At 36.9% G+C, this 15,454-nt stretch overlaps 2 protein-coding genes across 2 annotated transcripts; both read left to right on the top strand.

Annotated features, from left to right (window-relative positions):
• Positions 1-850: 850 nt before the first annotated feature.
• On the top strand, positions 851-4,576 carry LOC117289032 (calmodulin-beta-like). Its single transcript, XM_033769943.1, has 6 exons — positions 851-987; positions 1,473-1,503; positions 2,196-2,339; positions 2,628-2,754; positions 3,432-3,547; positions 3,894-4,576. The coding sequence occupies exons 1-6, from the start codon at positions 985-987 to the stop codon at positions 3,920-3,922; spliced, it is 450 nt and encodes a 149-aa protein (XP_033625834.1). The 5' UTR covers positions 851-984; the 3' UTR covers positions 3,923-4,576.
• Positions 4,577-4,678: 102 nt separating this feature from the next.
• On the top strand, positions 4,679-13,477 carry LOC117288821 (calmodulin-A-like). Its single transcript, XM_033769672.1, has 7 exons — positions 4,679-5,067; positions 6,829-6,862; positions 7,922-8,065; positions 8,517-8,519; positions 8,838-8,964; positions 9,387-9,502; positions 13,449-13,477. The coding sequence occupies exons 1-7, from the start codon at positions 5,065-5,067 to the stop codon at positions 13,475-13,477; spliced, it is 456 nt and encodes a 151-aa protein (XP_033625563.1). The 5' UTR covers positions 4,679-5,064.
• Positions 13,478-15,454: the final 1,977 nt, after the last annotated feature.

The following is a 15,454-nucleotide window of genomic DNA, read 5'->3' on the forward strand; positions in this document are numbered from 1 at the left end:
TTAACATTTAAAGAACAAAAATCTTCTGACTATTCATAAAACTACAACCATGACGTTTCGCAAAACTGTATTCTCTCTCAATCCAATCTATCTTGAATAACAATCGTTCTTTGATAAAAAAAATGATTTATGCTGTTCTTTGTCCGCCCACATGTACTTTCTCATGGTCGGCTGCACTCCGTTTGCAAAGTGATGGTTTCATTTCTTCCTCCATTGGTTACAACCATTACTATTTTTGAGTGATGTTTTTTCTCTATACAAAATAGAAACAGAACCAGTGCCAACAACGTTTTTTATGACCAAAATGTTGCAAGTACTGTGCTGCAAGCACGGATATTTTGTAGAAAACTATAGAACAATGAGGGAGATTATTTAGAATATTAGGCCTACGTTCAGGGAAGAGTTTCCATAACCTGGGAGATTTTCATATTCATCCAAACGCTCGGCAGATAAGCTTCAAAACATGAAAACACACATAAAAACGAGGGGAATATGTTCGCGAAAATGGATGTCACTATATTTTTCTGACATTTTTTTTGGATCGGGCTTCATGTCCTGTTCCACCGGAACCTTTGTATACATTCCCAGCTTCAAGTGATTACACAAATGATGTAACATTACGTAACATCTAACATTTTTCACACCAAGCGAAATCGCATGCACTGATCGTTTGTGAATGGGCTCACGCTAATTAATAATAATGTAATATTAGACTATAGGATTACAAAGCTGTGTGTGGTGTTCATAGAACCATACGGCGGCTTACACATTACAATGGAAAGGTCGCCTCATGCAAACCCCATACCATGATGTCACTATACGTATAGACCAAAAAAATGCGCATTGCGCATTTTGCCATAGGGACGTGCAGTAACCGTGAACATTTTAATTCGCCTTGTTCACTCCTTTCCATCGAATCCACGGTAACAAACCGTCATCAAACTTGCTACATTCCTCCCCCGTGAAACAAGCACAAATTAAACCATGGTATGTATCTGATTTTATATCTGAGTGCGTTTGTGAGTCAAATGTTGATTTTTGGGGGGATAAACTGTTCTGACATTTTTGATTCTCATGAAGTGTTTATTCATGTCTTATTGTACCTCGTAGCTAGCCGAAGGATATTCGAAATGACAGGTACTACTGTTGGGTGGTGTATGACTGGTATTGGAATCACACATGTACCGGCATTTTCATGTGCCACGAAAACACGAAGTATATTGTGCGCACCTGTCACCGAGCAATCATTTAACTGCTCAGAAATTCGGCCTTTAATCTTAAATCTGATATATTCTCTAACATCTGGGACCCATCATGTCAAATTAGTAACTTGATATTTCCATGCTCTACAGGGTCTTTATTATGGTATGTAAATGATAATCTATTGATTTAATCATTATTATTTATTACCTGTCGGTGCCAGTCACTGTTACATTTTCATCGGGTGTTTTGTGTCTTTTTCTTCCCAACAGACGGACCAACTTACAGAGGAGCAGATTGGTGGTAAGTGCATCAAATTAAATCAATTTTTTGAAGAGCAAATAAATTATTGTTTGTAAATAAATCAAGTAATTATTTGTTAAGATATGAGTGGCAACAAGGCAAAAACCGAAGCTATCATAACGAATATTATTCAGTTATACTTTCAACGACTCATACTTTCAATAATTTCCAATCTGAAACAATAGAAGTAGTTTATCGAAAAGGAAATTCAGTATTTTGGACTTCAGATCAAATATTAACGAAAACATGAAATTTATTTCAAGTTTTGATTCATAACATTAATATTTATACATATGAATAGAAATATTTGTCCAAAAAGCTTCTTAAATCAAATTCGATTTAGTCAGCGGTATTAATGGATCCCTGGAATTTTCAATTTGATTATAGGAAATTTTGTCCACTGGCTATACATGTTCAACAATGAAAAATTAATACCGGGCAAGTAAGGGCAACAAAGAGCAGATGCATGCGCCAAAGCACTTACAAAAATTAATTCTAAATCAATTTATTGAAAAGAAAAAGTTGAAAATCAAGGCTGACAAAAGACAATCTGGGTACAATGCACTGTAAGTTATTCAGAACACGGCTGGTCCTTTTTTTAATTTTACAGTGGTGCATTAATTTGGTTTGTGAAATTAATATACACAATTGTGTATTGAACTCTAGCTCAAATTTTGTCATTTTCAATATAGAATTCAAGGAGGCATTCTCCTTATTCGACAAGGATGGCGACGGCACCATCACCACCAAGGAGCTTGGAACAGTCATGAGATCACTGGGTCAGAATCCCACCGAGGCTGAGCTGCAGGACATGATCAATGAGGTCGATGCTGACGGTAAGACACGCAAAGAACAACACAATCACAATCCCAAACACTTTTTGTGTACAATATTTTCATTGCTGTACTTTAGTTCAATCGTCAACATTGCAGAAAACAAAGACAACACATACTTCTTTTGAAAGTTCTTTTCATAACCAACACTTGCTACTCAACAGAGATATTCACGGTGCTCCCTCAAGCCTCTTTTAGTTACTTAATTTTTGTTGCACCTCAAAATGTTGCCTAATTTCGTCACCCAAAAGCCTCACTTCATTGTCCTTCTCTTCTCATTTTTCTCTTTAGGTAACGGCACGATTGATTTCCCAGAGTTCTTGACGATGATGGCTCGCAAGATGAAGGAGACAGACTCAGAAGAAGAAATCAGGGAAGCCTTCAGAGTCTTCGACAAAGACGGCAACGGTTTCATCAGGTATGTAGGCCTACATGATAAAAGAACTGAACAATTATTAACAAACACGATCACACCATTTTTGTTTCAGTTAGTGGCCCCCACTAGAGTCGTTTGGTTTGTTCAAATCACTTTACGGCTCCTACAATTAAATATGCATGGCGGGCAGTTGTAAACCGTACCCGACTTGTGGTGGAGGTTGTGCCCTATAAGTGTCCATACACTGTTTTTCTCTTGTGCACACGTACACAACAATCCTCTAAATAATTCCTGGGATTTACAAAACACAATTAACACACACTGTGGAAAGAGGGTACACCAAGCCACAAGTCGAACACTGGGCAGTTTGCTCTTGATTGACATGGCTAAAGAAGAATTCCCTTTTAGGGTTTTCTAATATGTTTGATGAACTAGATATAAATGGTGTTTGAAGCTTTGCATGGTGTTGAAAATAAGAAGCAACTATAAAATAGTTAATTTGCGGGTACCACCGTGTGTAAAATCTCTTGTGGAAGGAGTGTTGGAGCCGATTTGGTCTCGACGCTGCGAACAGTATACTCTGCTCGTCTTCAGGCGAATGCTGAATTAGGATATGTCTACTGATTCAAATACTTTGAGATTTCTACACGAGATTTATTACTATACTCTGTTGAGTTAGATCAGATGATAACATGTATGTTTCTGTTTTTCCTCCTCAGTGCTGCCGAGCTCCGCCACGTGATGACCAATCTTGGTGAGAAGCTTACAGATGAAGAGGTTGATGAGATGATCAGAGAGGCAGACGTAGACGGGGATGGACAAGTCAATTACGAAGGTAAATAAATTGTCTGCTTCATCAATAAGAATGAATTAAACTCATCAACAACCAAAATGTTTTAGTGTTGTTCATCAACACGTTATTAATTAGAATTGAGAAATAGCATATCAATGTTTGCGAAGTACCGGAATAGTTTTATACGATTCTGAACACACTAGTGTCATAGAAAGCAACTCGACCTTTCAGTGCTCACTGACTTAATCCGAACTGTTACATCACGGTGTGTGCTCCTGGGTAGTAATTTACTAATTTAGTGTACGACGGGAAAACAAGTTTCACATCTTACCCGTAAACTGTGATGAAATAACAAACCAAGAAAAGAATTTGTCTTTTGATATTACAGAATTTGTGAACATGATGACTGCCAGGTAGACCAGTACGCATCGAATTCTACGCAGACGTTCCAAGATGAGAAGTATTCACTTTGCAGACCTCATCACTTTTTTGGTTTTAGTGAGACCAGGACCAAGCCATTGTTTCTATACATCTCGTTTAATGGGGGTTTACTTTCTTTTAAGGCCAAATAAAAATATGTTTAGCGTCCCCGCCTGCTTCCTTTTTAGAGGCCTTTTTTAAAAACGCACACAATTTTAACGAAAAAATAAATTTTGAAATTAGCCCAGTCGGTTATGTTTAAAAATGTGTCGGGCGCCCATTTTGAAAAGAAAAAAGACCTTCCTTCTTTCTTTTTTCAAAAAGGCAGGACGCTAAAGATGTTTTTATGTTTTGCTTTATACCGTTGTAAAATGTTGGCCTACCCAAGTGCATAAGGTTTTACAATGCATTCTGGGAAGGATTGGAAGCAATAGTATGCAATTGAGCATTCGACAAGTCTTTGAATTTTTGTTCCTGTGTACAAAATGACACTATCGAAATATAAAGTGTTTTTAAGAATCAAGCCAAAATAAGATACCAAAGTTATCTTACCTTGGTAGGCATATAGTAATAGTTTTTAAGAAGGTAAAAAGAGACGATTATGTTAAAGTACTCTTGTTTTGAATAAAGTTATATTACTGAAAAAGGAAATGTTTGAAGTGTATGAAATGTGTTTGAATGACTTCTAGCGGATATTTTAGAACTGATCTTTGCTAGCTCATCTGCAGTTAGTGAATTTGATATGTCATTTGTACATCTGACAATTTCTACCTTAATGGTGTGACATTTGTACCGCCCCTTTCCTTGTTTCCCATCCGACGGCTTGGTAACCAAAATCAATGCGCGTCCTTGCTGATAATGTTATGAATTGTATCCCATGATCCCTTGCAATCCATGACGTAATATTACGTAAGATCTGCCAAGACAAGTTCATCCTTGCCAATAATATGAAAAGAGAAAGGACAAAAATCGAAATGCGCATTGCGTCTGTTGTGTTGGTTGAATTGAGAAGCTGCAAAACTTGCCATCAATTTTTCCGCTAGAGCAGTTGATTGATGATAATCGTGTGTGTCAAACCATCAAACATAAACTTCCAGCCTTCTCAAATCTTCACTGGGTACATGTAAATCTGCTCAGACATGGTATGTTCACGTTATTTTCCACCACATGTTATTCATGAAACTGTAATTTTGTACACGAAGTGAAGGTTTTAGACGCCTTTTTATTCTTCTATATCGGTGCGTGTGCGGCTTGCAGTTTGAAGCCGACATAAACATAATGCATCGCTCTTGCATAAATACAGGCAGATCGATAAGCGTTGTATTGAAGGGGAGCAGCTTTTCTGCCTTACGGTGTTTCATTCTTTTTGATATTATAAGCGTTTAAAGCTGCTATTGAAAAGGAAGGCCATTCACTAGGAAACCGCGGACACATGATATGGGGGACAGAAGGAGGATTCGGTCATATTATGATTTGAAGAAATGCAAAACAGTAATCAACCATACTCTGTTTTCATGAAGTATGGACATAAAAATAAGATTTAATGAATGAATGAATACTGAATGTTGTATATTATTTATATTTAAAGGCACTGGACACTATACATTGGTAATTACTCAAAACAATTGTTGGCATAAAAACTTACTTGGTACCGAGCAATAGTATAAAACATAGTGATAAACGGCTCCCTCTGAGGTAACGTAGTTTTTGAGAAAAGATGTAATTTAATCACCAAATTAAGAATAAAAGGCATCTGAAAGCACACAAAGTAATGCAACAAGGGTGTTTTTTCTTTCATTATTCTTCAGCAAATTCGATGACCAATTGAGCCAGAATGTTCACAGATTCGTTATTTTATACATAATTTTGGCATACAAGACTGGTCTTTGACGCTTATACCGAAGGTGTCTAGATCTTTAAGCTCTGCAAACAATGATTATATTAAACCTTTAATTAGACAACACTAAGTCAGTGTGATTGACGACAGTACACATCAAACCATGGTTACCTCCATGATCATTCCATCATTGCTAAACCCATGAGCAGCAGACCATGTTATAAAACGCAAATGTTGACAATAACTCACCCAGGCTCAGAAGAATGAAATTATGCAGAGCAATGTTACAAACCTTGGGGTTGGCGTTCAAACATGGTGTCGAGGGAATTTTATAAGTTGATTGATTATTTTGGGCGATTGAAATATTTTTCAATTACAATTATTGATGGATAATGTCAGATAATTAAAAAATGGGACATTTACAGAAAATTCCAGGAAGTCAATAAAGGACGCAGGTTATTGGGAAAAGTATTAACATATAATTTCCTAAAATTTATGAAGGAAAATGAGAGACTCTCCGCGTTGAAACAAATGGATTGGAAAATAATGTAACACCAAATATTGTTGATGCTTTTTAATTTTATGTATGACCCACCAACCCTTCTATATTACCATAATAAAGTATACCTTATAGACAGTAATATTTACAACCATGTAATAGGACGTGATGTTCAATAGAGGCAATTAGGGTAATTTATTCAATATATGTAGGTGTTGTTTCCACTGTGGAAAACCTACCTATATATTCTCCGATCGAAAACAACATTAAACAATCATATTAATTTTGGTTTTACCCATATACACCAATGTGTGTTAGCACTGTATATACTCAGTACTTTCCCGAGCCTTAGAAAAGACTGAGTATACAGTGCTAACACACATCGGTATATGTGGGTAAAAAACAAAATTAATATTCCATATCCCCGATATAAATTTCCATCGAACAAAAATCATTTAAAATCTAACATCAATTAAGCCTAGAGTAGCGTTTGAAGGTCAAAGTTATTTTGGTATATTTTGAAATAAACATTTCATAATATACAGTTTTTATCGTTTGTTATTACAGCAAGCCGATCAGTTGTCAGAGGAACAAATTAGTGGTGAGTGTCAAACACAAAGGATCTATTGTTATCTATTGTTATGAAGAGTCTATTGTATCGGTACCAGTAAAACTCAAGCGTAACATTATGTTTTATAATAATTTAAAGGAATAGTGCATGCAGCGTGTGACCATGATACTTCAATAAATTTATAACTAAAATCGAGATTTTAAATAATTGTCAAACACCAGGACCTACCTGCCAATCAATTTTATTTGAAAACAAATCTCATAACAATGCTTAGATGGCACTTGAAAATGAAAGCTAAACTAAGACGTTGAAATCAAAAATGTGAAATAATATTGGGCTTATTTGAACAGTTACTGGCAAAGCAATACACGTCGTCACATAAAATGTCCACATTTTGTAAAGAAACCTTTACATAATCTTTAAGTGTTCCTCTAAAACTTAATGATGCAGATAAGGTAAGCTTCCTCCAACCACCCCTTTAAATTGAAAAGACCTTCACAAAGTAATATCCATCTAGACTGGCTTTGTGCACTGGAGATTGAGTATTGTTATTATTACAATATTATCAGAGGCAATAAAAAAAAAACTCTCGCATAATACAGCCTGTGTATATTCTGTTGGGGGGGGGGGTAGACTTTAGCGGTAAATGCCACATGCCAATCATAATCATGGAAAATACTGTAGGTGGAGTAAAGATCAAGGTATTCTTTAAATCCTCTTAACATTTTTTTTTCTTCTTGAGCCTCTTAGTTAATGATAGATGACGCCGGATAACTTGAAGTAAGGAATAGCTTCTTAAGGATTTGCGGAATTTGGCAAAGTGTTACCATTAATATACAAATACAAAGGATGGAAGTTCATAATTATTGTATTTTAAAACGAAATAAATAAATGGGCTATTTTAGAAGGGGGAGGTTATAATATGGCGTCATTATCAATTACCTACATAACCAGCTCCAGATTGAAACATTGTCCATATTATATTTTACGAATATTATAAGCACCTTTATAGCTTGAGAACAGTCCTATCATCTACACATTAATCTATATTATTCATTAGTTTAATCATCTATGACTTAATTATCACAGAATTCAAGGAGGCGTTCTCCTTATTCGACAAGGATGGCGACGGCACCATCACCACCAAGGAGCTTGGAACAGTCATGAGATCACTGGGTCAGAATCCCACCGAGGCTGAGCTGCAGGACATGATCAATGAGGTCGATGCTGACGGTAAGGCATCATAGTAAACTGTAATGAGAGAGGCCCGCTAAAAGATCTACAACTGCAGCCATTTTGACTTTCCATTGACATTTGTACTATCAATTAATTAAACATTTAAGAGAGGCTTCTCCTAAATACGAGCAACTGTTTTCAACGTCGAGACCACACCGGCTCTTTTCAGAGCCAACACTCACACAAAAGAGATTTACACATGGTTGTACCCGCAAGTTTACTATTTATTTGTAGTATTTTGTCCTATTTATCCACACCATGCAAAGCTTCAAACAATACTAAAAGTGCATCAGGCTTGACGAAAAAATAGTCGGGTCCCATTTCGACCAATCAGTAATCATTACTACTGTGCAAAGGGAACGTGACAAAGACTTTGGCACATGATGACATATTACGACGAGGGCCCAATTTCATACAAATTAGTATTCCTTGACACGTTTCTGCTCAGCAGGTTTGACAAGTTTTACATGTGACATTTGGCTTGTAACCTCGTTCTGATAAGCATTTATTCTCTTGTGCTTAGCTGCTGTTAGTGCTTAAGCAGTTCTATGTGAAATTGGTCCAGCATCGTACGCTAAGCTTACACTGGGCCAGTAATACTGCTTTAAATTATGTTTCAAAATGCCTCTCTGAAATTTGCATTTTTATTATCCCTTTTGAAATGAATTGAATCTTGGATTATAAAGATTTCCTATTATAGTAGTGGTTGAACCGTATGATTTCATCATCTGCTCACTCATTTTTTCTGTTCCCCTCCTCCCTCAAAAAGGAAATGGAACGATTGATTTCCCGGAGTTCTTGACGATGATGGCGCACAAGATGAAAGACACAGACTCAGAAGAAGAAATCAAAGAAGCATTTCGAGTATTTGACAAAGATGGCAATGGATTTATCAGGTCAGAAAATAGAAATCAAGACCTTAAAATAGCGAGACTTTAAAATCATGCCAAATGTGTATAATTACGGTGGGTGAATCCTTCCAAAAGTTGCTTTAAGCAACCTTTTTTCCAAGAATACTTGTATGGTTTGATAATTCAAACAAAGACAAAAAATCTCAAAAATGAGTTGAGAAATGAATATAAATAATAAAACAAATTAATCTAACTAAATCGTGTCACCTTCATGCAACGAAATCTTGGCAGATATTGTCTGGATTTATCGAGACTTATGTTGTACTTTAAACCGAAATAATGTTCGTGTTTTACCGTGCTCACAATTGAGTTTCCTGTTAAATTACAATTTAAACACTCATTTAATCATGAGTAGATTTTAAAAAGGACAAAAATATCAAATCAACTTTTGCATTAAACACCTTCAGTGCTGCCGAGCTTCGCCACGTGATGACCAATCTTGGTGAGAAGCTTACAGATGAAGAGGTTGATGAGATGATCAGAGAGGCAGACATTGATGGAGACGGACAAGTCAATTACGAAGGTGAGATGTAAATGCTGTGCACACCTCACATGTAAAGCAAATAATGGGATGCATAGCTCGAGGTGCTAACATTATCATGCATCGTTGCTCTGATGGTTAAAGGCACTGGACACTATTACTCAAAATAATTGTTAGCATAAAAACTTACTTGGTAACGAGTAATGGAGAGCTGTTGATAGTTTAAAACATTGTGATAAACGGCTCCCTCTGAAGTAGTGTAGTATTTTCTCACTTAAATATTTGAATTGAATTCGAGACCTCAGCTCTCAGCTGAGGTCTCGAATTCACGCATCTGAAAGCACACAATGATGTTTTTCTTTCCATTATTACCTCGCAACTTCGACGGCCAATTGAGTTCAAATTTTCACAGGTTTGTTATTTTATGCATATGTTGAGATAGACCAAGTGAGAAGACTGGTCTTTGACAATTACCAATAGTGTCCAGTGTCTTTAAACTAATAGTGTGTGACCAAAAAGAGAGAGAGAGCAAAGCGCGATAGAGAGAAACACTCGAAAGCCTGCATGGAAGCCAGTCTACTGATTAGACAATCTCATTTTCATTTGATAATATGAATGTGCACTAAAGGCAGTTGTTGTTAAATGGAAACGATTTTACGTTCAGGTTGAACATCATCAATGTTGGTAATAAGACACTGCTCTATGAATTACAACGGTCTTGGGCTCGAATCCCACGATGCCTGTACACTGCTCTATGAATTACAACGGTCTTGGGCTCGAATCCCACGATGCCTGTACACTGCTCTATGAATTACAACGGTCTTGGGCTCGAATCCCACGATGCCTGTACACTGCTCTATGAATTACAACGGTCTTGGGCTCGAATCCCACGATGCCTGTACACTGCTCTATGAATTACAACGGTCTTGGGCTCGAATCCCACGATGCCTGTACACTGCTCTATGAATTACAACGGTCTTGGGCTCGAATCCCACGATGCCTGTACACTGCTCTATGAATTACAACGGTCTTGGGCTCGAATCCCACGATGCCTGTACACTGCTCTATGAATTACAACGGTCTTGGGCTCGAATCCCACGATGCCTGTACACTGCTCTATGAATTACAACGGTCTTGGGCTCGAATCCCACGATGCCTGTACACTGCTCTATGAATTACAACGGTCTTGGGCTCAAATCCCACGATGCCTGTACACTGCTCTATGAATTACAACGGTCTTGGGCTCGAATCCCACGATGCCTGTACACTGCTCTATGAATTACAACGGTCTTGGGCTCGAATCCCACGATGCCTGTACACTGCTCTATGAATTACAACGGTCTTGGGCTCGAATCCCACGATGCCTGTACACTGCTCTATGAATTACAACGGTCTTGGGCTCGAATCCCACGATGCCTGTACACTGCTCTATGAATTACAACGGTCTTGGGCTCGAATCCCACGATGCCTGTGATAATTTTTTTTTTTACAGAACTTGGAAAAGTACTGAGTGTACTACAGTGCTAACACACATCGATGTACAAAACCAGAATTCATATTTGTTATCCCCCATGCACATCAGCAATGTTGGGAATATCATTTGACTTGTTTTATTGTGCAAACATAACCGTTCCTCTAAATTGTTTTAAAAAAACCGAGTCTGGATGCTTTATCCTTGATTTATAATTAGTATAAATGCCATAATAACATCACACTGACTTTTAATCACAAAACACAAAATCCATCAAATATTTATGCGTGTTATCTGTAAGGCCTTTTCGGCAAATAATTAGACGATCGGCAAACCACAAGAGAGAGAGAGAGAGGTTGGTGGTCGAGTCTTGGGAACCACTTATCTTTTTCGCTTTCATTGAAGGCTTATACTACCTGTATTCTCAGTGACAAAATTTCAACAGTATATCTAGCATTTAAAATAAAACATGAGCTCGACGTTCCCCCCCCCCCCCGAATAATTTGTAAAGGTTTGTCACATATTAAAAACAGCAATGTTTTTCAACCAGCTTCAGTAGCTACTAAAAGCTTTTTCCCCTCTGGGAATGATGGATGCACCTGTTTTTCAGCATCGTGGGAAACAACGATACAGACCAAGCAATGGGCCAGAAACAAAGAATCAATCGGAATCCACTGATCTAATAATTGATTTTTCTTGAATTGGGATTCATACCAAATGCAGCTTCGTCAAAACATCTGGACCCTGTTCGATAAGCACTGAGAACATTATGTTAAAAAAATGCTGCCTTAACAAACCGCAACACACAAACAATGCACACTCAAAACCTGTCTGCAGAAAAGATGTCATAATATTCATGGACCGAGAACAAAACAGAAAAGGGGAAATAAACGAACTCTATTATAGAGGAATTCTAAAGACTGTGTGTTCCTCAATGAAAATGTGTGTACAAAGTCTGTTGTACGCAACTCGTTACTGTACATCAATAATTTCGTAGTGCTTTCCAACGGGGACTTTTTTTTCTTCTAAGTCGTTTTTAAACAAAAATCAGTATTTTTGAGGATTGAAATTCTATACTGAAGAAAAACAAATTGGCAGCCTGTTCTGCAGAAAACATTTCATATTCACTACCTTAATGTTGAGATCGAGACCGAGAACAAGACTGAAAAGGTAAAAGAGACGTCTCCTAAATTCCGGGATGCTTTAGCACTAGACTATTTTGTGTACAAGGTCTCTGAGAAAATCTTAAGTCCAGAGACAATGGCAAAAACAAAAGAATGCCCCACAAGAGGATGCAATTTTGAGAATGTACTGCAGCAAAGTGCTCACTAGATTCATGTCACCAGACTAAAATGCTGTCCGATCCACTGTGGTTTTTGGTATAGATCCCTACTAAAATATCCTAAGCATCAAAAGACCGTAGCCAAATTGGCGTCTAAAGCTACGGCTATGGCTGTTTCTACCAGTTAGTCTTTTTGAGATATGATGGACACCGTGCACTGTTTGGTTGAAAACATACAATTTAATACCAACAGCTACGGCTATGGCTGTCTCTAAGGGTGTTGCTAAGGACGTCTACCTCAATAAGTCTTTTTGAGATATGATGGACACCTTGCATTGTATGGTTGAAAACATACAAATTTACCTATACATAAAAATAGTGACATTATAAGTGTTTTGTCCACTGTACCTCAAAACGGCTTATATAAGCCGTTTTGAGATATAAAATGCATAAATGCATGATGGTGCGGAAATCTAGACGTAGCCGTAGCCGAAGCCCTAGCTGTAGTCACCAATTCGTACTGGCATAAACAGTGATTCATGTGGATACTATTTTGAAACCCATCCTTTTTGCCACAGCCAGATGGTTTTATTCATAATCAGATAGGATCGATCAATAGTTCACGCATTGGAGTTGCAACTTGGGAATGTTAATAATGCAATTATGTTAATTATGACATCAGGTTGAATAAATTAGGCAGGTTCGATGATAATTGTATTTAATTAAATAAATATAATTAGTTGCAAACTGCTTACCGACCAAAAGGACCTATGGTATGAATGCAAATAATAGTTAATGGCCTGACGTTTAAATAAATTGTAAAAAGTGAATTGGTTAGCGAAATAAGGAGATAAAAACTTTCTTCTTTTTATATTTTGCGAATAAATAAAAGTATGATCACGAAAATAATATTAAATTTGATGATTTAAGATTTAACCAAATGCTTCTGAAAAGTGTATTTTCGAATATTTCGCACGACAGTTTAACAAGTGAAAAAGGAAAATGTAATATTATTAATTATTATTCATTTTAAATATTGAGTGTGTTGGGGTGTGTGTAGAGTCAATATCGAACATGGTTAATCATTATTAATATCCTCTCAAAAGGCTTATAAAAATCCATCTATACGTAAAAAAAAATCATAAACTCAATCACTTTGGACAATTTTACAGGAATCTAATTATTCCCTCGTGGAAAACCTATTTACTAAAAACCAACTTGTTGTTATTTTTCAGAATTTGTTGCCATGATGTCCTCAAGGTAATTGCGTAAAACCTCCTGCCTATAGTCATGTCCCAGCGTGCCAATGCACTGGACAAATCGGCAGGAGACTAGCAAACTCGGACCCGTCTGAATGCGGGAAGGAGAGACGCTCTGCCCCCGTTCAGTGCGAGTGATGTGAGGTCTTCAAGCCCGGACTTTTGTATTGTTATGTATCATTGTGTTTTATGGTCGTGGTGCTGTTTTTCAAGTCATCTATAGTTTCACCCTAAATGCCTTTTCACATGAGGCAACTTTTACAGACAACTTGGGAGACAACCATCTGCAGTGCACGCTACAGGGCCAGTGTGGTCACATAATTATAACAAATCGGAAATTCGAATGTGAATGCCCTTTCTTGTTCTGAAGCTGGTTGCCTGTTAAATTGCCTTGTGTGACATGGCCCCTAAACAGTCGATATTGTCAATTGAAATGTTTTACTGCCAGCCTGTGAAACAATGACAGGTATTCATTGTGATATAATACAAGGTCACAAACCCATTTTCATGCGACAAATTGGGTTTTATTTGCCAAAGTGTTAAGACAAAGGTGCTTCCCTTTTTTTCAAGGTAGAATAAACATCATTCCCCTTTTTAAAAATACAGAAATAGTGACAAAACCCCTTTTTTGTAATGACGAAACCACATAATCATAATCTGATGATTAGTCAGGTTCAATGACAAGTTGTAAATGTATCATCAACTTAAAAACATGTTTTATGTATATGACGAAGGTCCGGTTTGGATCGACAGCTCAGGCCATCTACCCTACTTATTTTATATATGTATATTATTATCAACTATTTAAAGGTACGATATTCGCATATGCATCTTATCTAATCTTATTTGGAATCTAGGTTAAAATAAGCCTGACTAACTTATTTCCAAGAATTCTCTTTACGCGCGCGTTAGGCGTGGAACGAGGTGCATGCTGGTCTAGATAGCGGTCAAGTTTGATTGCTAGCTAGACCAGCATGCACCTCATTCAACAGTTAGCGCTTGCGCAATGGGTATTTGCGAAAAGGTTTATGAACGCAAAGGAAGAGCTCTTGTCAAACACGAACAATTTAATAAGAGTCATTCTGAATGATGACATAGTTCGTGACGAAACGGGTAGAGGACAATCACGTTTTTTTGATTGACTCAGAACATCACTATTACACAGAACATGACAGAACATAGAAATTACTTACGAAAATGTGCAGTCAATATTGTCTTTGCTATTTACAACATTATGCAAATCAGCGGTAGTTTTTAGAGTCATATGTCTATATTTTGAGTATCTAGCCAATTTAATGGAATTCTTTTTTTAAATAATATCGCAAAGTTGGGAAAGATTTCCGGTGCTTGCCGTTTTTGTTTGAGTTTGTTGAGGTGTTTGTTTGTTTGTTTGTTCACACATTGCCCGCCACATTCCGACAGAGGGCGCCTTAAAACACTAATGCGTTTTTATTAGCTCTGTTAATGTCCATATTTTATAATAAAAAGTCTCTGTGTGGCTACGAGCTTGTCTAACTTTTTACAGTTTGCCATAAAAAGCTAAGTTTAATATATTGTAAAATCATGGAAGAAAATTTTCTCCATGGTAATTTTCCTCCATGGTATAATATGTAGCAATTGTAATGTCGACATTTTAATGGCTGCTTTTACAACGAGAACAAAGGTTGTTTATTGGGTGTTTTTAATGTATTGTTCTTTTGGGGGTATTTGTTTATTTAGTTGATTTAAAGAGGGAAGAGGTTCAAATAACTCTATTTTTGTGACAAACCTAGGAGATGTAATTTAAAAAGGTGCTCACAAGTTGTTTTTATATAGTTTTAGGCTATGGTCACATTTGTTGTTGTATTTTGTTTAATAAGTTTCTTTACGGATCACTTGTGTCTTTTTTTCCTCATAATACCAAGCCATCTTCTGAACAATACATTGGTGCTCGTATACCAAAGAGTGGCGGCATGTACTTGTAATGTGGGGAATCTAATGAG

Source organism: Asterias rubens, chromosome 4, assembly GCF_902459465.1.
Source record: "Asterias rubens chromosome 4, eAstRub1.3, whole genome shotgun sequence".
NCBI lineage: Eukaryota > Metazoa > Echinodermata > Asteroidea > Forcipulatida > Asteriidae > Asterias > Asterias rubens.

What these genes read in the sequence shown, in the direction of transcription:
- LOC117289032 (XM_033769943.1), top strand. An exon ending in CAATGAGGTCGATGCTGACG is followed by an intron (nt 2,340 to 2,627) that starts GTAAGACACGCA and finishes TTTTCTCTTTAG; the next exon opens with GTAACGGCACGATTGATTTC. An exon ending in GACGGCAACGGTTTCATCAG is followed by an intron (nt 2,755 to 3,431) that starts GTATGTAGGCCT and finishes TTTCCTCCTCAG; the next exon opens with TGCTGCCGAGCTCCGCCACG.
- LOC117288821 (XM_033769672.1), top strand. An exon ending in GTCAGAGGAACAAATTAGTG is followed by an intron (nt 6,863 to 7,921) that starts GTGAGTGTCAAA and finishes TAATTATCACAG; the next exon opens with AATTCAAGGAGGCGTTCTCC. An exon ending in GATGGCAATGGATTTATCAG is followed by an intron (nt 8,965 to 9,386) that starts GTCAGAAAATAG and finishes AAACACCTTCAG; the next exon opens with TGCTGCCGAGCTTCGCCACG.